We start from the raw sequence: 24,554 nt of genomic DNA on the forward strand, positions 1-24,554 counted from the left end.
ATGCGATGTACTAACATTGTGCCAAGTCAAAATATCTCTTATGGTTCAATTACCTATGAACGTGACCTGTGTCACAGGCATATGTATGTGTCCACTTATATTTATAGAATGGAGACTCGAACAAACCCGTTACATAAACCAAGAAGAATGTAATAATTACTTGTATGTACATAGATCCAATATAGAAGACGATTTTACTGCTGTAATGAGATATTATGCATATATTGTATATTGAAATGTACAAATTATCTAACGGTAGTAGTAATATAAATATCTGTTTTAATCTGTTTTATTAAATACAAACACAGCTAAATTGTATACAATTTTTTATACTCTTGTAATATGTTGGAACAGAGTATAATACATAGTTTTGGCACACGAGTTCCCTGGAAAAAAGTGAGAACTTGTTCGTAGATGGGCCTAATTCTACCTATAAAATGCCATAACTGAGATCGGATGATAACACCGTCCACTCGCCATATAACGGCTCTGCTAAAAACTACGTAGATTGCCTTTTATATTTCGGGATTTGACAGCATTAACAATAACAGTAAACTCATAACTTGATTAAATTTTGACTTTTGATGTTATACATACTTCGACCAAAAAAAGGATTTTTCTCACGATTATTTTTTACAACTTTCGACTTGGATTAAGTTAGTAACAATGCATCGATGGACTTAATTAAATTTTTGGCTATGAAGCTCCATCAAGGACATGTATTTATCGATGGTATGGTACGAAATAACTGCACTAATCCACCGTAATGTCTTGACATGGCACCGAATGACCTTCTCGCCACTGATTTTATTTCCGTACGAGAAAATAAACTAACAGGCCAGGCGATCAAAACCCATCTTTTGGAGATATCTCAATCAGAGCATCAAAATTGCTTTAGAGTTGGTTCAAATGCATGCAGCAATGCATAGATCTTAATTAAGAATTTCTTGAAAAACAATAAATTGTTTTTGTTCTCGAATCCCGAAATATAAAAGTCAGCTGCGATAAAGAGATTAATTCCGATATATGAGTAATGTTAATGAAAACGAGTGAGCGTTTTTTACTAATAACAATGGTTAAAATCAGGTAGAACTTGCCCTAGCCCCCATACAAATGATATTCAGGACTTCGAAACGTCCAGCTGACCTTATTCCATATATATTGGTGACGGTAAGTGTACTTTAATGAAAGTCAGGAAGCATATTGTTAGTATGAGGCATGCCAAAAATATGTTGTATTGCCAAAATTTATAAAACCGGAACAATACATGTTTTAAATCCCATATACCTAAAGAACAATTTTCAAACTTCCGGTTGGCCTTCTACCACTTTATACTACATACTATATACTATAGCATACATGTTGCTAAAGTATAAAAATAAAAAATATTCGTGTTTTGTAAAAACTTGTAAGAATTTTAATTATGTTATTTATCTGAGATGCAACATAAAATAAACTTTTAGAAATAATAAAAATAAGATATATGTATATGTTTGGTGAGAATTTGTTACAGCATATCAACATTTCAAAGAGTTTAACTTGATAAACAAATTAAAAATGTTTTACGAAGTGCCCTAACGAACATACTTATCATAACTGTATACTATATTGCTAATTGTTTGTTAGAAGTTCTTCTAATATTTATCAGGTTACTATAAATGAATATAGGTAGTATTAAACCTCTAAGTAGTTTCCATCAATATACTTTGCATTTCGGAGTTCTACACATTCAATGTAATATTTTCAAAAATTTTAGTTTTGATTCCAGGAAAGTATAACAAACTCTGTGTAAATATAATAGTCTTCAAGTTAAAGTAATATTTAGTAAATCAATCAAGTGAGGACGGTGTGTCTATCTGGCATCACTGAATAAATGTGCTAAATACTTCATGAACTTTAATGCGAATCGATGGGTCAACTTCCAAACCTTAGTACTTGCGGCCGCACACGTTGTTCGCAGCGTCGACTATGAAATGACAATGACAACGGAACTTATGTTATATGCAAAATATGCACGTATATTCTTACTCGTATGTACATATATTTTCCGCCGACACCATACTAACAAGAATGAAAACATTCATTGCAATGCATTATGCTTAATGTTAAAGTTTTGTAGATATCACCACATCTGACAAATGACAATTACAAGCAAAAGTGACAACCTACCTGCAGTTTTTTATTTACGATCACCAAAAGAACTGCCACGTTCGCTGACGATGTTTCTATTCATTTTTTATGCCTTTTAGTTGTTGCTTTTAGCTGTTTCATTTTGTTATTAAATACCATACTTACACACTTATACACTCTAAGGTGAAGTCAGCAGCTAAGTAAAAATACCGAATAAAATTCAAAAAACCATTCGTGATGCAATTTGTTTGTCAATTAAAGAAAATTGCAACCATAAGACGATGAATTGGCTTATCGTATATAGGTATATGTACATATTAATATTAAGGTATAGTAAATACTCTTAAATTTCTGAGAAACTGGAAAAACATATTAGATCTCCTTATATATTGCAAGGGAAAATGAAAGACGAGGAATTTTGGCTTTCATAAACGATCTTTCCTTGAATATTTACAGACTCATAAGTAATGAAATAGTAAGCTCGGACTGAAACGAACAATAAAAAATGAGTAATAGACCTACATATCTGCCAAGAAGATAAAATAAGACTTTTAACCCTTTTACCTCATTTCTGAGATATTGCTTAAGAAGTTATGATATGTTGTCTTGTATGACATCGGACAGTTCTTTAACCTTACTTTCATAAAAGAAGGGCAATCAAAGACTATCACCACTGCAGAAATATTTTGAGACCACAACGTGAGTCGCGACGTTTCTTGATTTCGTAAATAATTGTGGGGTTTTAATTGAATTTGAACGGTGGTTACAGTCGATTTTTTTTTATATTTTGCACGAAATAATACGACTCACTTTAGCTGAAATATATATTTACTTCCAATTATAAGAAGGTCGAAGCTTTTTAAATAATAATATATTGAAACATTTCCTTATGCCATATTTGGTTTACTATATTAGTTAAGTGCTAAGTTACTAAATTTATTTATATGAGTATATACGTATGTATGTATAAATAGTTTGTGTAAAAGGTCAAACTACAACTTTTATTCATCCAATATTGGCAATAGTTATACCATTTTGGTCAGAGGGCGCCTTGAGGGTTATTTACCAGCATACAATTCAGGTTCTGAAGAGTTTGTCTTTATTACGTATATGGTATATTGGGAAAACTCGCAGACTATAAGAAATTGAATGTAATCTTCTAGATCTACAAATATACGACGTGCGTTCAGAAAATAACAATACAAATTTCAGCTGTGTTCATTTTTTACTTTGTCTATAGCAGCCACTAAAGTTATTCGTATATTTATGAGCTTTGCAATTTTTATTTTCTAAAAGTTCACACTACGTTGCTTGTTCATGAATTCTTGACCAACGACAATATCGTAACGATGCTCTAGCCTCTATATTCACCAGAAATAAATCATTTCTGTATTTTTGGATTTCTTAGATTTTCAAATTTTCTTTAAAAATTCCTCTCAAATTCACTTATTCAAGCAAAGAATTTTACAATTCGCGTAGTCTGGAAAACTGGTTTTGGGCCCCGTTTATCCTATGCTAATTCCATGTCACTCAATAAGTTACATTGGCTGTCATCATTGTTGCCGATATTTGTGTTATTTTGCATACCATCTAGAAATTCCTCAAGGCATGCAAAATACTGCGCAGAATCGATACACAAAAATACAATTTCAAATTTGAATTGCCAATTCTCGCTGCACTCCCTACTTCTCCTTCGCCTATCATATTCATTGCAAATGACTCAAAGAGTTGCTAACAAGTGTTGCCACACAGCACAGCTGGTGTATTCAAGGTAAAAACTGATCCCGGACAATAAGATCGCTAAACGGATGCTGTTGATCCATTTTGGTGCTGCGCTTTGAATTTTAACTGAGTGCTGTCACTGTGTAAAGAAATTGTGTGAACGCTGCCAAAAGTTGTACATAAATAAAGAGCATTTGCTCTACAACGTTGTGTTTATATGCATATTCTTACTGTTGGCCATTCGAAGAAGAGACAAAGGCATTGTGCCTTGTCAACTTGTTGCTGAGCCGCATAATATTGTTGTTGTCGCTGTTTGGCATTGTCTTGTGTCACTTTATAAATTTTTATACGTGTACGAATTTTGCATATGTTTCAAACGGGATCAGCAGTTTTAGATTAAAACTGTCAACTGATATGTTAATCTGCTGTCAGTTATGTGGAGTTGAATTTAGCTAGCCACTTGTCTTACACCAACATACTGGTTCATATGAACTTCTACGTAACTTGCACATACTTTTTACTGAAGTTATGGCGCTTTTCATTTGAAACAGTGGTGGCTGAGCATTTTCGCATTCAAATTCGGCCTTGGTAAGCTTTCGTATATAAGAAAGACTTTTGTTTCATGTACCATATATACACATTTTAGAGTGCTTGGGTTCAACTTTCTTTTTATTTCTTCGGCGAAACATGAAAATGATGTTTTTATGCTGAAAAACAAAAATTCCCTGAAAATTTGAGCCTATAGTTTTGACTTTAAGATCTTCCTTTTCGAAATTTCACGAAAAAGAAAAAACAAATTGAGGCTTTAATGAAGTTTACGTATTGACCTTATATACATTTTTTATTCAAACCTATCAGAATTACTATACCCGGTTTTTACGGTCTTACCTAACGTAGAGGGCTAAGAAGTTACATTGATTGGTCTATTTACCAATCTGTTTGACCTTGAAAATGCCTTAAATTTGAATAAATTATTATTTTTTCGTTGATCAAAAAATGATACATACAATAATTGGTGTTGAAAAAAAAAACAAATGTGAAATTGATTTTTTCAAAAATGGGTGAAAAATGAAAAAAATCGAAAAGGAAGTACCTAAAGTCAAAATTAAGGACTCAAATTTGCAGGGAATTTTTGTTTTTAACATAAAAAAGAAAATTTTCATTTGTCTGCGAAAAAATAACACAAAATTAAAATGAAGCACCGTAATACATATATAAAAATCTCCCAACAACTTCCACATTGTCATGGGCACTAATAACAATAGGAAGCGGAGAATCTAACTTGTTATTAAAATAAAAGTTAACCAGAGCATTAAAGTAAGTTTTGGATCTCTTTCGCTGATGCATGCAGGCAAAAAATGCACATGTCAGACAGACGCTGCCCTAATATAATGCTTCACACATTCTGTCCTATGGTATTTAAGAAATGGGGACAAAGTTGTAAAACGCTTGAAATGGACATTGACGCTGTCAAAAAGCAACAACATGCACAGCGCGTGGTGTGATATAAAAAGGCAGGTGCTGTGCGGCTAGGCGGCTGTGATGCTACGATGACTATGCTTATTGCTGCAACGGTTTCAGTGTTGTATCGTGCTCTTTTGGGGACAGCGGCAGCGATTGGTAATGACAGATTTGTTTTGCAACCATTGGCAATAGGCTATAACAAATTACTTAGCGCCTGATATATCACACAATTTAAATTTGTATGGCAAGATATATATATGTATATATATATATATGTATATATGTAAATATATTATCTTTATCTTTACATTATATTTGATTTACTTTGGCAACACTCGTATACGTCATAGGTTGTCTGAGTGAAGTTATTGAACTTTGCAGCTTTCATTAAGACGTATTTTTGCACTTATTGTGGTGTATGTACTTTTCAAAACCTAACTTTTTAGATGGGTCGGACCAAAAAGTATTTCAAAGTAAACCCACTATTTCAACAAATTTAACTCTAGCATCATATATTACGTAATATTATAACAATATATACATTTGTATATACATATATATGTTCAGATTCCTTAATATAATAAGAACTTTGATTGGTCAGATATATGCTTTGTTGACTCGATCTGAATAACTCCTTCGGAATACTTGATTAAGCTCATTCAGTTTGTATGTATGTATATTGTATCTAATATGTTATAGTTGAAAACTAGTTTGCATATATACAGACAAACGGACGGACAGCCGAACATGGCTTAATCGACTCAGCTCGTCATGCTGATCATTTATATAGGAAGTACTTTATATGGTCTCTGACGTTTCCCTGGTGTTACAAACATCGCGACAAACTTAAAATAACCTGCTCAGGGTATAAAAACAGATGCTCTGCATGTAAATGAGTAAACGTTTAACTTACAACGCAAAACTAGTCAAATTGCAATTACATCAAGCCCCATTTTGATAATCAGTTTCCAACGTCTTTAAGTTGCAATAATAGGTCATCAGAGTATCAAAACTTGTGCTTTAATGTACCTTTTATTGATTTATGTACATACATACATACATACATACATATGCCCTACAATCTAAAAATCTAACATTAAGAAATTGATCCCGCATACAAAACAACAAGATAAATATTAAATCGCAAACGTCTACCAACTTTTTCTCTTACTTTTGTATCTAATACAATTTACTATTTTGCACTCTTGTATACAAATACACTGAGATGTAGATGTGTATGTGCATCTGTACGTTCAAAGCACATAAAGGTAAATTTGCCACCAAGCGGGTTACCTGTCACGTCCATTTACGCCAACTATTGTGGTCATAACGACAATATAGCAAAGCCACAATCCACACAAACATGTATTATTATATTTATGCACACATCTCGCAAACACTCTCCTAATGTGTAGGTTTATGTGAAAAAAATAAAAACTTTTAATGGAAAACAAGAAATATTAGATTTTCAATAATTTTTGAAAACCTAACTGACAGTTTGTCTAATGTTTACACCGTTTTGGTGGGACTCTCGCAGTACGCTCACTTGATTGGGTGCAGCAACTCACATTGTGTTGGTAATAGTGGTTTCAGGTTACACTCAATTAAACCAAAGACTTTAAGTTTTTCTAAATAAGTGAGCTAAAAGTCGAAAATGACGGAATTTGCATGCAATCTTTCCGAACCGTTTATTAATAGAAAAATATATGAAATTTGTTGACGAAAAATGTTAATTATAATTTTACTGAAGATTCAATGTATATAAATATATCGATTAAATTATACAGTAACTTAAATGCTTCAATAAAAGCTGAACTTCTTTGCATGCGGACATAAAGCCAGATATTTTGTTTTGTGTTTCTTTTGTTCTACAGTAACTCCTTTATTATATATTTTTTGTCAGGTGCCTGTTTCTCTATCCATCTGTCCGGCAAGTTGAGTAAAAATTAAGTTATCTCGACGAAACTTAGTACGCGTGTTCCTTAGTTCTCTAAGTAGTTGGTAATTGCAGAAGGGCGGAAATAAACCATTACCACGTCTATCAAATGCCATTAAGCGAAAATCTACAAGTATAAAAGGATATAACTAAGCCACGAATTAAGGTATATCGATTTAAAAACATTTATTGAACAAATCGCTTCAACTCTCCAAAAACTTCTTCTGCGTCGATGCAGCTGCCAGCGGGATTTCCAAGCGTAGCAGGCGTCACGGAAGGCATTCTCCGCATTATGTAGCCTTGAAAGCCGAGGTGCGTGCTGCTTGGATCCACTTTGCTCAAAATGCTTGTTTTTCACCAGCTTTTTCAGGCAAGGAAACAAAAAAAGTCCGGGGGCCACATCTGGGCTGTAGGACGGCTACGAAAGCGTTGGGATGCCGGCCTTGGTTAGGTAACGGCTTACAAGAAAGGCGGTGTAAGCCGGGGCTTTGTCGTGGTGCAACTTCCACTCGGCTGTGATGTCTAGTCGGACCCGATTTACCTTTCGTTTGAATCTCTTGAGCATCGTTTTTACCTTGGATTTGCTCATTCATCAGCGACCTCTTCCCGGCCCTCCAAAAAAGCCTGGTGCCACCAAAACACACCACTTCTTGCTAAAGCAACATCTGGGTAAGCCTGCTTGATCATATCAAACATCTCTGTCGCAGATTTACCGAGTTTCACACAGAATTTAATCGCGTACCTCTGCTTTAACGAACGCTGCATTTTCGGCTTGCGCCACTCACATGTGCTCGGAGACAACTGGCCAGCCGCCTTTCTTCTGCACCTGTGAAAATTTATGAAATTATGACTTTATTATGTTAACTATATTGTAGAAAAGTCTCACAATGGACCACAACCACACATACTTCCATCTATCACAATTTTCAATTCCGTTTGATCCTTTCATAAAATTTTGCAAATAGGATCAAAACTATTTATGCGCCCAGGTATCGAAGATGTGGCCATCAGTGCCTATATGGCTGACTTTTTACAAACAACAAAAATAAATTTAAAAAAAAATATAAAACTCGGTTAAAGCTTGCCTTAGCCCCATATAAATATTTATATCTATTTTTAATTCTAAATTAAATGCACGAAAATATTTAAATAATTAACTTTTTTGTTGAACTACTTATAATAATAAATATTTTAATAATAATGGCAACTATTTCGGTTTTCAAACCAACTGCATTTTAGGTGAAGTTTTGAAATTCGGTGTTATCGATATCAACTCAGCTCGTCCAAAAAGTTTGGGTTGAAATGTTCTCTTTGATACATATTACGGTTTTCAATTCTGTCTCAGTAGCATTGACGTTTCAACTACTACCAAGCAGTTGTAGATGAACATTACCGCCTTTATTTAGTAAAAATGTTAATAGGGTAAAAAAAAATATTTTATTTATAATTTTAAACTATATTTATCAATTATTTTGTACAAATACATAGAAATGTGAAAAATTAGTTGAAAATCCCAAAGCTGGACGAGGCAAGCTACAATTTGGAAACAACAAATATAACATTTTGAAACTGTGGGAAGTGTTTCGAACACAAAGAGTCTATACAATCTACTATTTAATTAAATTAACGTTTGGAAACTTTTCTCTCCTTTTCAGTCATTTATGTTTTATCCACAACGCAAAAAATTAAAACCTTCTTAACGTAGTCTGCGCCAACCCAAAGTAAACATGTTCAAAATGCATTCTTGATAACTACTGACCGCAAGGAAACGGAGAGTTTTTTATTAATTTTTGTCATCATATTATACTATAAATCAAAACGAACGTCCATTTTAATAATGTATCACCTTTTCGTAAGCAATAATTGAATTGAATTGCTTTTATTTTTGGTTTAAAACTTTCACAGCCTTTAAGCTCTCAGACATAAATTTGTATTTGGAACATCTTCAAATGTAGTAAGTGTACCTCAGAATTTTAATATCTTTAAAAAAGACCTCTATAATTTCCAAAGGTTATAATTTTTTTATTAAGACACAGTAGACTTAGAAGAGGCGCAGAATTTCGCCTTTGCCTAGGGTGTTAATTTCTCTCGGGCCGGCTCTGTACATACATATATTGATTTTCGTTATTCTAACAAACGCACATAGGTCAGCGTGTATACTCGACTGTACCTGCGCAATATCAAATCTTAATAAACCTAACCTACTCCCAACTCAAGACTCTCCTTTCCACCGGAGTTTAAACAGTTATGTTGGTAAAATGTGTGATATTTTAATGAAATTAAGTGCACCAGTTTTCTTGAAAACATCGTGGTTCAGTGCTAAATATGTAAAGAACTGGTCTAAGCCTCATATCCTTAATAAATATAATGAATTCCGTTCCTCCGATTGACGTTTTGCTCATCAACTCAATAATTTTCGCTGACGGGAAATAAAATATGCCAATACAACTACATAAGTGAGTCCATGGCCTATAACAAACTTAATGAAATATCATATTTGAACTTAGCTCTTCCGAACTTTTTATTTGTACATTCAATCCTATCATATCCTAAAATTATTAAATAAATACCAATAAAGTAATTTTCCCCTTTTTCGCCTTTAGAATTAATAATAGCCTTCTATCATTTTTATATATAACATAAGTATATATGTATGTATGTATGTGGATATGTATGTCGAACAGCGGACGGATATTCACCAGTTCCAACGAACAACAGCGAATGAGTGATGAACTTGTAGTTCTGGTGCACGCCGCATACCACAAGTAAATATGTAGATGCTCCCGCTGATTGTGACCACTGAAGTTGTTGTCAATCTTCTTCTTGCTTCTTCTGTCTGCTCGCCGATTGTTTTGCCAAGCGTCTGGTTACTGTCTACACGTTGCTGACTTGGTCATTAGTTTTAACCCGTTCACATAGATGCCGGCTGGGGCATATGTTCTATCAATAAACATGTGTACGTAGCAATATTTCCACTTTCCTTCTCTCTATTTCCATTTTCATTTACTATTTTTGGCGCGCTCTTTGACATGTCCCCACACATGTCTTTTTATAAAAGAAATAAAATGCTAAGAGTGCACACCAAATAACTATAATGCATATGTGTAGGTGTGCGGATATATGCAATAGTGCACAAAGTAGAGTAATTCATAGCAATAAAGGCGTGTGCGTTAATTTTGTTTCTCGTTTCGTCATTCGTCTCTTTCTCTGCGCGTTGCACAACTCCCTATGGCATGTGCATTTGTATACACATACACATATACACGTGATGCGGTTGCCACACTCAAATGCACCTTAATTAAATGAGTGGTAATTAATTTTAAGTTTAATCGGAAATTCCATTTAGATTTTCCCTCTGATTGATATGCTTCGACATGTTTGGCGGTTTGGCGTCAAAACAAAGCCCGGCTAATGTTCATACAAACATACATATGTATGTACATATAGCATGTACACATGCGTGGATTGCTACCACATGTGAGAAAGTGACCTTTTCAAGGCTATTTACTTATTTACAAGACCTACACCGTTATCAGCTTTTTATTGATTTTTTATAAACACATATATAACACATACATATGTATATTCTTACAATTCACATTAAAGTAAATCATTTGTGGTATCTCTTACACTTCTAAATACGCTTCAGTCGAATTTAAAAATGTGATAAGTTTTTGCATTGTTTTGAAATACCGACTACAAAACAGTCACAACTCAAAAGGTTTCAAAATCAATATTTTTCAATTTATTTATCTACCTAAGAAATCCCATTGCCATCACTATCTTAATTATCTGGTAAATCACCGTTAGGTCTACTTTGGTGTTAATTGCGTCCTCTGCCTCCTAAACATTCGCCATTTTTCGAACTGTAACCCATTTGTATTTAGTGTACGATATTTCATACATTTACATAATACATATGTACATATATATTTATTCCATAAAAAATTAAACCAAACATAGTTTTGTGATTACTTTACCAGACTTACAGGGCCGACGTAGAATCCGATATTTGCCGGAATTAAAATTGGAACCGATGAAATAATGTAGTAGATATTATGAATACAGATATTCTCGGTTTGATGTTCGAAATAGGAATTTTATCGGGTTCATTATCAGAAACAAAGCACAAAATACTTGCTGGCAGAATTGAAATGGAAAAAAATTAAGTTGTTTTATGGTTACTTTTTTTATGCGTAACGGGGAAAGCATAAGAATAAAACACGAAATACCATAATTATTGAGTTTATGGAAAAAATCCCGAAATTTTAAGAGGATTCACAAAACGTCATAAATTTATTTTAACATCACAATAAATGCTTCTTTATTCTGTCGATGATATGATATAAATATGTGAAGTAAGCGTACAAATATATACAAGCATACACGTAAATTCAATTTGTTATATCAGCAAATGATTTAATTCACATGAACGTTGTTTGCTTAAAATCGAAAAAGCGCTTCCCAAAAACCATTTTGTATAATCTCGAACTAATAAGTGTACAAGCTTAACATAAAAACTACTATTTTGCAGACCAGGTTGGTTACACATGTCCATACAAAGCTATGTTTAAAGCACTTTTTAAAACACTAAAGTGCGGTGTCGAAGCTTTACTGCTGATGAACATGTTCTATTAGCAAATATTATACATGCATGAGTTATGCTCGATATACATTTGTATGTATTCAATACATTATATAATCGCTCGCCTTTTTTCATAGTCTCATTTGCTCTTTTTTATTTTTCACATTTTGGTTTTTTATATCACATACTTACACAGAGGTGTTGGAAGGCGTAAGCAGGCGTTCACAGCCATTTGAGTAATCGACAATTAGAATTCTTTATCTGAAATACACCCTGCAAAGTGAGAGGTTCATCGCACCAACGACAATCACTCATACTCCAAATTGATCTAAACTAGCGAAGCTAGTGCAACCTTTCTTCACCTACTCATCTAGACCTACACCAATATCTGCACCAAACGCAAACTAGTTCTGTTAATTTTGACTGTATAACATTTAATAGTTGGCATAAAAGAGAGTGTCTTTCCATCCATTTGACAGATACTATCATAATCCATCTACCTGAAAATACATCAGATTGATACATGAAAGACCTTTAACCCATAAGGTGGGCGCGTACCACCCGATTTATGGTTTGCGATTTCTCGACTTTGGACACGATGCTCTTTTCACAAAAAATCACGTGTCAAGGCGCAATTTAGACTAAAGACTTGATTACTCTTTAAGTTTTCGTAGTTTTCTAACTACATTGCATCAATGAATGAATCACAAAACAACACGGTAAAGCATTCATTCCTTATGGTATAGGTTTGCCGTAGAGTTAGAGTCGCTCATGTGCGGCTGATAATATCGACATTTACCTTTTTATTATTATTAACCATATTATTACCATAAGAAGAGGACAAGACGCGTCGACTCTAATGAGGGGGCGTGAAGTGTGGCATGTGGTAAACCTTTTTTATTTGTTTATTACCGTTTTCACCTCATTTTATATTTACTGAAAATTACCATTTACTGAAGCATTTTCTGGTTACATACACATAAGATTGGCTTTTTAATCAAGGGGTGGAAAGCATCTACGGAAGGCAAAATACGTTTGTAGTTGCGAAGTGAATCAAAAATAAATGCAACAGTGTTTAAGAAATGTGTGGCAGTGAGTCAATATCACAAGGAAGAAGAAGAATAACAGACGCGCAATCGCTTTGTTTTCTATTTAAATGCTGGGAAAGTTGACAAATGTCGCTTTTAACCGAATGTTTTACTGATTGGGGTCTTTCACTGAGCTCATATTTGAGTATCATAAAATTCTCAAAGTGTATATATAAATATGTATATGTATCTTTACTAAAAAGTGACTGGTTTTCAGCATTACGAGGATACGAAGGATCCCACGAACCCATTTAGGTGATTTTGGCAGTCCGCCACTTTCACTCATTCTATTTCGCATTTCCGTCCTTTACATTATCAATACATTTCATTATTTTAATGGAACCCTTCTTTTATTTTTCATTACAGGTACTGTTAATGCCAATGGCGAGACGAAACGACAACGGACCTCATACACCCGCTATCAGACGTTAGAGCTAGAGAAAGAATTTCACTTTAATCGATACCTGACCCGCCGAAGGCGTATTGAAATTGCGCACGCGCTATGCCTCACCGAACGACAGATCAAGATCTGGTTCCAGAATAGACGAATGAAATGGAAAAAAGAGCACAAGATGGCTTCTATGAATATTGTACCATATCACATGGGTCCTTATGGCCACCCTTATCATCAATTCGATATTCATCCGTCACAATTTGCCCATTTGAGTGCATAGGACGCGTGGCACTTTTCGGGTACTGGTTAGAGACTCAATCAGTTGTATCAGGAACCATATCAGGCGGCGGCAGCAGCTAGTGTAGCAGCTGGTGGATATCAGACACAAAACACACAAGACTCTAGCATGGCCCTGGGTGGCGGTGCTGGCGTTGGGGTCGCTTCTGGCGGCGGTAACTCGCTGTTCGCATCTGCGACCGCTTCCAATGCTGAATGTGTCAAATATCCACAAGAGTTCTGATCTCAAATTATCTTCAGAGAACATCCACAGCAATTGCATTTCCAACATGAACACGAACTTCTACAGCAACAACACCAATACGAGCAACAACATTTAGAACAACAACCGCTGCATCATCATCACATCCTCCAGTCCGAACGTAGCTCCATTCTGCAGCTGTGCGAAAATAAACAATTGTGCGAAGATGCAGAAACCACGGAGTTGGAGTTCAAGGACGAAATCGTCGGTGGTTGTAATATGTATTGTTGTTGAGAAATGCCAATGTTGTTGTTGCAATAAAGCTGTAGATGCCTTCGAGACTGCTGCTATAGCTGCTGCTAGCGACTGCTAGAAACAAGAACAATTATGATAATTTCTGAATGCAACTGATTTGTGTTAAGCAAGCAACGAGCCTCTAAGAATGAATATAGCTTTCGTGGAGCATTGGCACTTATCACCGAAGCTTCCGAGAGTGGCTCGTGCAGGTTTATGATACTGGTCAGCAACAGAGGAATTTCGTTTCATTTGGAATCTTGTGAATTCATGATGTTCACATTGAAAATCCTCTCCTTTGTAAGTTATAAGTACCTCAATGGACTGACAAAGCTTTAAACTAAAGACTTTGCATTTCGTCCTCTTTTTCGTGAAATTGCGAAAACCGTCCAGTATGATAAACCGCTATATTCTCTAAGCAGTATTCGAAAAGCAATTAGTTTTAAGAAAACCACGAGCACTGCCGTCCGCTCAAAACTGCGATGATTAATTAGTATATTTCGGAAGCTTAATTATTAGAAAATATCTGATTAAATAAATTTTGTATTTTATTTATAAACGCTAAAAATTGAAGGAAGCTTGACAACGACGGCAGTGCTGTGTTAGTTTAAAAGTAGTTTAATCTCCAGTGTACAGAACAATACAGTGATTCACAAATTGTTTTGGTGAAAGTTTGAATTAAATTTTTTCCAATCATATTGGTCCCAGCACCCCTCCAACTTCAACATTTCAAAAAACAAACTATTATTGTTGAACCTGGCGAAAAAGTTTTGCCAATTTTAAAGGTGTCGAGGTCTTGACGGATATTATGTGCGACAGTACTTAATTCTATTTAATAGGATGTAAACCTCATAATATTTTATTTGTTGCGTACTCATCTTTGTACAAATCATATTTTTTAATGTAAAATTATTTTCATGTTTGTATATATTGAAAGTATCTGTTTAAATTTTGAATTTTTTATAATATAGCTTTAAATTGTTTTTGTTGACTCTGTGAATTTCCACTAGCAAAGTTCGCAACTGAGCTTAACTACACGTCATTTCAGAAACCTTTCATAATCCATAAATATTAATTTATAAACCAATAACAACAACAAATTCGGGGAAAACAGGTCATGTTTAGTAGTCAATAAGACAAAACTTAAATATAAATACTGATATTCAAACTTAGGAACTTTTGCCACAAATCCTCAATTTAGCCTTTTTGTGAAAATTTAAGAGAACGCTCCCATCATATTTGTTATCAATGTTATTAGTAAATATGAAGTTGTCAGCCATACAGACTTTGAAGTATTTCGTTTTAAGCGAATTCCAGAGCTACATAAAAATTACAGCAATACCTTCTTTTAATTAAGAATCAAATAAATAGCTAATTAAACTGCAAAGTCACACACTGCTTACAAAGGAATAACTTGTAAAAGAGAAATACTGTACTTAAATCATATATGTACATACATACACATACATATGTAGGTTTATGTAAATGTTCGACCATGTAAGTAGACTTCTAATTATATTCCCCGGTAATAATAAGGTTAGTGCATTCGTATCAAATATATAATATGTATATTGAGATAGTCTAAAACAAATTGAAAACATTGCTTCATTAAGTAATTTAGTTAAGACAAGGTTAATTTAAAAAAAATTTAGCGAAAATTGTTTGTATTCCGATTTTTATTTCTACAATAAAATCGTTTTATCTTAGTTTAGTAAGGCAAAATTAGTTTCATAAGTGATTTGCAATATCAGTATAAATAGCGATTAATATATCGATTGATATACGATGGCTAAGTGAGTCTCAAGTGTATGTGTGGTATGTGCACAGTTATCAACCCAATTTGTATAAAAACACTGCATTCCATGTAAAGAAATTAAAGTGGTTAGTTACATAATATGTCTCAAAAACAATTTCAATGAACGCACTAGTTTAGTAATCAGACTTCAGTTTATATTCCCATATTTACCTTCATATGTATTACGTAATAAGTATGTGTGCGTACACACAAACTCGTACGTATGCATACTTTAGATAAATCAATTGCCCGAATGTAGTGCGCAATACAAGTAAACATACGATTAAATAGTGTAAGATTATGGTAATGCAATACTTAGAAAACTAAGCTAAGGATAGATTAAAAAATCAAAAAGAACAAAATTAATAAAATATTTTAAAAAATTTAAATTTTCGTATTTCAAGGGTGTTCTATGGTGCAAGATGGACATGTGGTAATGGTAGTGACACCCGCTACTTGGACGTAAGATATATTTATATGTGCCCGGGTAGCTCAGTCGGTAGAGCATTGGACTTTTAATCCAAGGGTCCAGGGTTCAAGTCCCTGCTCGGGCGAAATTTTATTTTTTTTTTATTTTTATATTTAAATATTTCAGTATATAGTAAAAAAGTATCTAATCTATATACATATATAAAAGAAAGTTGTGTTAGTTACACCATTTACTAAAACTCAAGAACGGCTGAACCAATTTGCCTGAAAATTGGCGGAGAGGTAGCTTAGAACCAGGGTAAGGACATAGGATACCTTTTATCTCGTTATGTCAAAATTTAATACAACTCATAAATACAAAAATTATAATTCAAATCATAAGCATTTGTTCAAAATTCATGCTTGTAGGAATCATTTGAATATTTCAATTCTTCAAAAAAAACACAAAAACCTTAATAAAAACGATAAATGTAATCAGTAATCAGTCGTTGAGTATGTATTATAGCACGTGCATCCCAAAAGATTGATGTCATAACCTTTACAGCCGACTTTTTCGTCTTTCCACGCCTGAGATCCAGTTCATCATGTGCAATCCACTAGAATGACTGTCGATTGGACTTCGTTGGGAAATGATGGAGCTATGTTTCTATTGTCACACACCGACGCAAAAATTTGATTTTATTACGATTAAAGAGCACTCAAACACTTGTCAGAATCAGTAATTCTTTTTTTTTTTGGTTTATGAACTTGTGAGGCACCCACTTTGCACAGAGCTTTCGCCTCTTTAAGCTTAGAAAATATATTTTCATCGGTGGATTTCCCTGAGCCCAAATTCAACAGTATTTTCCCCCAGAAAGCAATGCTTTTTTAACACACTAAATGCCTTATGTTCCATTTATTGTAAACTAACACAAGTTGCTTCACAAAAATGCTATATCTCATTAACTAATAGTTACAATCCAACTAATAGAAATCATATAGATGGTAGTAGTAGTATTATCTAAATATCAGCCACAGTGAAGCGTGGACGGGTCCCCAAGTAACTTATAAACGAAACGAAAATACCGGTTCGTGCGAAGACTCGCTCCCAGCAGAGTTGGTAATTCGAGTAATCATGGATGGGTTTCGCACCTCGTTTACGTAATAAGAATTTTCATAGATGCCGTACAGTGAACAACCATTGGATGCAATAAGATGGTGATACATGCCTTACATCCACCGAAACAATTAATTTAATGAAGAAAAATTTTGGTGGGCGCATTACTCGAGTCGGGGACCTGTGGACTCCATGATTGTGCGTTTAAAAAAACTAGACTATTTTTGGTGCGGTTATGTGACGTCTTGGAAGAGAATATGCGGTACGTTATTGGTGACATAAGACCTTAATTGCTGCAAAAAGTGGTGGGAAGTTGAGCTTCTCGGCTGAAATTTATTCGAACCAGCCGGAGTGTTAATTCGTCTGAAGTAATTTTTAATTCAAAAAGCGAACCCTTATTTCTTCTTGAAAACCACATGTCAAAAAACAACACTCTTTATTTAGACATCATTTGAGAATAAGATCTCTAATTAGAGTTAGCTGACGGTACAACCAACTTAGAAGATACATAATGTCATAGTAATACGAAGGAATATTCAGTTTTAATAAATCTATTAATTTAATTTAGTTAATGAAATTTCATTTCATACAGAGGAATAGGGTACATTTCTAAAAGAAACACCTTTTAAGCAAACCATAACAAAAGTATTTTAAATGTCTTTGATTCCGTATTTAATGAAAATTGCCGAATAAATCAACAAAGCATTCAATGCACGTAGCGATTCACGTTTAAGATTTTCAATTGACTCAAAACGGTTTCCACCGAGCGGTCGTTTGAGTTTGCTGAATAGCCAGACCTAACTCAGACGAATGCGGTGGTTGTGGCACGACACTGGCTGAGAAGTTGGCGCGAAGGATCAATGCAGTTTCCGATGGTGAATTATCGTGGTGCAAAAACCAAGAGTTTTCAGCCCATAACTCCGGCCTCTTTTTACGGATAGCTTCACGCAAACGACGGATATCACTCAAATAGTATTTTTCGTCAGCGCCACGATATTTTTCGAAAAAATTGAGTGATTTTGGAACCAACCGTGCTTTCACTTTTCTAAGGCCCAATGTTCTTTCAAAATGGTTTTCATTGATTCTTCCGCTATTCCAACGATGCTAGTAAGATCTCTGAATATTAAACGTCGTTGATCATCAGTTGTTGTTGAAGGACGTGGTTCGTGATTAGCACGTTCTCGACCCTCGATGAATAATTTGTACCAATCAAAAACACTTGTTCGTGACAAACAATTATTACCGAAGATCTTTCTAACATTCTAAACGTTTCGGCACCAGAAATTACACTTTATGTACTTCAGAAAGACAAACGTTTACATACTAAACACCAATCATTATTTTGATGTGACATGTGACACAAATGTCACTGACAGTCCCACCAAAAGACCGTTTTTTGCTCGCAGTAATATTTAGTGGCAACCCACATTATGGTTAAAAAATCTACTTAATTTCATTAAAATATCACAAATTTTGACCAACATAAACACTTTGAAGTCAGATGAAAAGCAATAATAATAAAAGAAATAATGGATGGAAACCACTGTCTCGTGTAGGAAGTTCTCGAGTGATCGCGTAAACTTTTGGCATTACTCAAATAAACACAAGAACATGTTTGCAAACAATTTTATCAATATATAACACCCACGATAATCGACACATTCATCTAAAAGTGGCACTGACTTGGTAGGCAATGATAAGAATAAGAAACTTCTGACTCTCGGGCTATAGCAAATCTATTGATGGGGATTCTATTCTATTGCACAACAATTATTCGGGCGCCCAAACATCTTCAAAGTTTCTTATTATTTTTTTATTTAAGGGCATTTCAGCCTAAAATAATGAAATACATTACATATTGGGTATATAACAAACTTTTTGCCAAGAAAAGCGTAATTTGATTGTTGTTCCAATATTCCAATATTCCGAACATGCGTGCAGAATGCGTCATTCATTTGAAGCGTAGACAAGAATTTTTTTAACGCAAATATGTCATATTATATGAAGGAATGATAGCAGGCTGAATTCACTTAAACAGTTATTTCAAAGTGTTCAAAAGCAAAAGTTCCTTACTTTTGAGTGCATATGAATTGAAAACAATACCATTTTTTATGTCAAAAACTCTGCTTGAACGCTACAAAAAGAAATTGGTTTTGTATCGAATTGTGAGTGCCATAAAAAATAGATCCATTACGACAACCTTAAATGTAAAACCCATATGTTTGAGCCTGGCCAACCAGCCAAATAGCCGACTGAGCATGATGACAAGGTAATGCTCTGTATTTGCTATAAGGTAAGGTAATAAGGTAGAATAAGGTATCAAAAATTGATTTCATGTATCCTTGACCGTCAAGACGGACAGCTCTTTTGGGATAGAATTCACAAATTGCCAGAAGATAGGAATTGTTACAGCTTCAGACCGGCAATACTTTGAATAATACTACTGTATATGTTTTCTCAAATAAACGCTCAAATTTTGAAAAGAAATCCGCGCAAGTAGCGTTTTATTAAAAAGAGCACGAATATTATCTATAAGAGCTGGGGTAACTCGTGTGTTGTTTTGAAACGCAAGGAGAGAATAATATTAGAGAAAAACACTCTATAAATTTCGGTATGGAGTCAAGTCGAAAATCTTTATAATAGTTAAATATTGACCCGATTTAATCTAATTTAGCCTATGGGCACACTATTAACAAGAAAAGATTCTCATTGAATTTTAGATTATAACTCAATCATTTTTGGTGAAAAATCAGATAATCGCACCTTTGTTGTTTCAAATATAACTGTTATAAGAGGTTTTTTTTATGTATATACATATATGAATAGGTCTTCGCCTATCAGAATTAGTTTTAGGTGATGCAAACTACCGTTAGGTGATGAAAATTATCGGGTTAGAACTAAAAATCTGCACTAATTTTATTTCAGCGTAACTCAAAAGATACTATTAACAGGAAGGTAAGCTATTCCATGTAGTACAATTATGATATTTTAAAAATGAAAAAATAATGAACTTCAAAATACGGCCATTGTCAGCCACCCGTCTTAGTTTAGTCAGGATACTTGAGCAAGCATGTTGTACACCGTTAGTATCAACTTCCTTAAGGCGACACTAAAGCTTTGACTTCTCCAAAAAATCCTCAATCGGTCGGCATTGTGTTAAGTTTGTCGGGTTCTTTTCTTTAGGCACAAAGTAGATGTTTTTGTTTACCAAGGAATCCAATGTCGCATTTGCATAATAAGAGGAGGCTTTGTCCGACCAAAATAAGATTTCATCGTTTTTATGGTATTTATGTATTGGATAAATCAAAATTTTGTGCAAACATTGATTGAAGTACGTCTCATGATTTATTGTCAGTCCATCTGGCTTAAAGAATAGCTCAGAAATACTCATAGGAGAAACTGTTAATTTGTACTTTATCTCGGGAGGCATTATAGACATATCGTATGTGTAATAAACATCGGCATTTGCGCGCTGAGTGAAAAGTAGCTTTCGTCATCCAAAATGATTTTCCACTCAAATTCTTGCACATCCACCGACATTGTGTTTTTACTTGACTTATCTGCTCTTCGGTGTACCCTGGACAACGCTGCTTTTTTCGGGCTTTAATGTCAAGTCTATTTAACGTTTTGCAGATATGTGGCTGTGAGCATTACAATTTTCGTGCGGATTTGGTTTGACTTATGCAATCCTTAATGTTGAACACTGTCTTTAGCTTCTGAACGTTTTGGAGCGTCATAATAGTCGGCTTTCTTCCAGAACCCGGTTGCCTTTCCATTTTTAGAGTACTTAATATTGAGTATATTAATCTTCTGGACACACACGTAAACTTTTTTCCAGCGGTTTCATGTTTTTTATAAAAATGTACAACGCGGTCGCTGAGGTGTTGCTGCTTAGAAGACATTTTAAGCACTAATTGAATTTGTAAGCTGTTACAAATTACTCGTCAAAAAAACGACGCAATCAGTTCGCTAATTGCGTAATATAAGCATTTGAAAAATAAAAATAACAAAATGGCAAACCATTGAAATTAGTGCAGATTTTTAGTTGTAACCCGTTATTATAGCAGGAAGCTGGGAAAGTTTAATGACAAGAAACAAATTTTCCGTAAGTGGCTTTCAAACTGTCCGAACGACTGGTTTTCTTTTAAACACTACATGGCATTCGCAACGGGATCCCTATCAATAATTAGAATTACATCTGGCAAAAAATATGATGTCGCCCGGGTAGCTCAGTCGGTAGAGCATTGGACTTTTAATCCAAGGGTCCAGGGTTCAAGTCCCTGCTCGGGCGTAGCTACACTTTTTATTAATTAAAATAATTTTAAAGTAAAGTATGAATCAGAAACTATATATATGTATATGTATATGTATATTATTGAAATGATGTGGTTATGAAATTATCATGACGTTAGCACAATGACTGTTTATACTATTAGAATTATATATTACTTTGCATAAAGTAGCGACATTTAATAGATCCATTCAATATAAATACTCGTTATTGCTACACATTGTCTGAGTTTCCGTTTTGCCAGTTCTCCGTTAATGGTCCTCCTGGACTTGAATATACTCTAAACAAGGTAAATTACGGCAAATTTACCACAAACCAATTGGTTCGGGTCGGATCATACAAGACAAGCTGCCATTAAAACATACCGACCAAAATCAAAATAAAGGTCTCCAAAACATACATATACAATATATTTAAGTATTTATTTAACAAGAAGATAATTGCAAGGAGTGTTCCAAAGTAAACAGGACTTTCCAAAAAACACAGAACAAATGGTTTTTTAGGCAAAATCAATTTACTTTATACAAAATAGTCTCCTTCTGCTTCAATACAGCTTTTTGCACAGTCCAAAAGCATGTCGAATGAGTGTTTTAGCTCGTTGGCCGGTATGGCCGCTAGTATGCCGGTGCAAGCCTTTTCGAATGACCTCTACGTCTGCATTACGCTTTCCTTTCATGGGCAAATGCATTTTTCCGAAAAGGAAGAAGTCACACGGTACCATATCTGGTGAATACGGGAAGTGGTTAATAGTTAAAATGTGATTTTTGGTCAAATAATCGTCCTTTGAATGTTGGATTCTGAGCAATTTTTGGTCGTCAGTCAATTTGTAAGCCAAAATGTTCGGTCAAAATGCGATAAATCGATGTTTTGGAGAGGTTTATTTCCATTTCCATGAATTTCAATGATTGTTTCGGCGGATTTTTGATGAATTCACGCACAGTTTCGATGGAATTTCCGGGGAAAACGGATTTTGATTGACCCACATGTTGATTGTCATTTTTGTCCTCACGACCACTTTGAAAACGTTGAAACCACTCTGCTACGGTATAGGCAATCATCGTCATAAACTTGTTTCATCAATTGAAACGTTTCGGTAAAAGTTTTACCAATTTTAAAACAAAATTTAATTTTGGTTCTTTGTTCGAAGCTCATTTTCGCATACTGACACTTAAAACGCAATAACTTCACTTCCAATCGATGAAATGTCATGAACTCCATGGACAATCGATAAATATAGCCGATTCTAACGCATCTGTCGACATATAGATGGCGCCACCAAGGGGCGCTAGATTCAAAAAGTCCTGTTCACTTTGGAACGCCCCTTGTATAGTTAGTTATATTACAGTTTATAGGCACTAGCAACGAAGGCTACCGACCTCTTGATAATATTTATATTCGGTAATTAACTAAGCAAAAAGTGAAGAAAAGGTCTAAAATATTTAAAAGCAAAATACTTGAGTTACAAAATACGATACATTTTACCTAAATATGATACAATAATCCAAATTGATGTATAACCTTATGAAAATTTCTTACATTATCTAAGGAAAATTATGTTATCAGATTTGATGGTGTTTTGTTCTGACACAATTACATACAAGCTTGGCAAGATGGAGCAACAGAACCATTTAGAAGGTTTTGATGTGTGATTGCTCTGTCTCGTAAGCTTAACATAGTGAAAGTTTGTGTTTACTCTGTAGAATAGAGACTGCGATGCCGTTTTTGTTAATAACTGTGTAAACGTGTTTATATATTGACCAAATTTCCGCTGACATTATTATAATCTCGCAACAAAGTTGCTAAGGAGAGTATTATAGTTTTGTTCACATAACGGTTGTTTGTAAGTCCTAAAACTAAAAGAGTCAGATATAGGGTTATATATACCAAAGTGATCAGGGTGACGAGTAGAGTTGAAATCCGGATGTCTGTCTGTCCGTCCGTCCGTGCAAGCTGTAACTTGAGTAAAAATTGAGATATCTTGATGAAACTTGGTACAAGTATTTCTTGGCTCCATAGGAAGGTTAAGTTCGATGATGGGCAAAATCGGCCAACTGCCACGCCCTCAAAATGGTGAAAACCGAAAACCTATAAAGTGTCATAACTAAGCCATAAATAAAGATATTAAAGTGAAATTTGGCACAAAGGATCGCATTAGGGAGGGGCATATTTGGAAGTAATTTTTTTGGAAAAGTGGGCGTGGCCCCGTCCCCTACTAAGTTTTTTGTACATAAGTATCTCGGAAACTACTATAGCTATGTCAACCAAACTCTATAGAGTCGTTTCTTTCAGGCATTTCCATATACAGTTCAAAAATGGAAGAAATCGGATAATAACCACGCCCACCTCCCATCCAAAGATTATGTTGAAAATCACTAAAAGTGCGTTAACCGACTAACAAAAAACGTCAGAAACACTAAATTTTACGAAAGAAATGGCAGAAGGAAGCTGCACCCAGGCTTTTTTTATAAATTGAAAATGGGATTGGCGTCGCCCACTTAAGGACCAAAAACTATATCTCAGGAACTACTTGACCGATTTCAATGATTCGGTATATAATATTTTCTTAACACCCTGATGACATGTACGAAATATGGGTGAAATCGGTTAACAACCACGCCTTCTTCCAATATAACGCTATTTTGAATTCCATCTGATGCCTTTTCTGTATAATATATATGTACATTAGGAACCAATGATGATAGCGGAATAAAACTTTACACAAATACGGTATTTGAAAAATATGTAAATGACGGATAATGAAATCTCGATTATCACTTTATCATGCGAGGGTATAAAATGTTCGGTGACACCCGATCTTAGCCCTTCCTTACTTGTTATAGATAAAAATAAGT

The 24,554-nt window shown here is 34.5% G+C and overlaps 1 protein-coding gene and 2 non-coding genes across 3 annotated transcripts in view; all 3 read left to right on the forward strand.

Moving 5' to 3' along the window:
- Positions 1 to 14,986, forward strand: part of LOC120782746 (homeotic protein Sex combs reduced) — a 54,825-nt gene extending 39,839 nt beyond the window's left edge. Inside the window, exon 3 of the mRNA XM_040115188.1 lies at positions 13,292 to 14,986. Coding sequence (XP_039971122.1) covers positions 13,292 to 13,599 — 308 coding nt within the window. The 3' untranslated portion in view covers positions 13,600 to 14,986. The remainder of the gene's footprint in view (positions 1 to 13,291) is intronic.
- Positions 14,987 to 16,367: 1,381 nt separating this feature from the next.
- Positions 16,368 to 16,440, forward strand: Trnak-uuu. The gene has a single exon. It is a non-coding gene; the product is annotated as a tRNA-Lys (tRNA).
- Positions 16,441 to 21,629: 5,189 nt separating this feature from the next.
- Positions 21,630 to 21,702, forward strand: Trnak-uuu. The gene has a single exon. It is a non-coding gene; the product is annotated as a tRNA-Lys (tRNA).
- The last annotated feature ends 2,852 nt before the right edge of the window (positions 21,703 to 24,554 follow it).

Source organism: Bactrocera tryoni, chromosome 1 (genome assembly GCF_016617805.1).
Source record: "Bactrocera tryoni isolate S06 chromosome 1, CSIRO_BtryS06_freeze2, whole genome shotgun sequence".
Classification (NCBI taxonomy): domain Eukaryota; kingdom Metazoa; phylum Arthropoda; class Insecta; order Diptera; family Tephritidae; genus Bactrocera; species Bactrocera tryoni.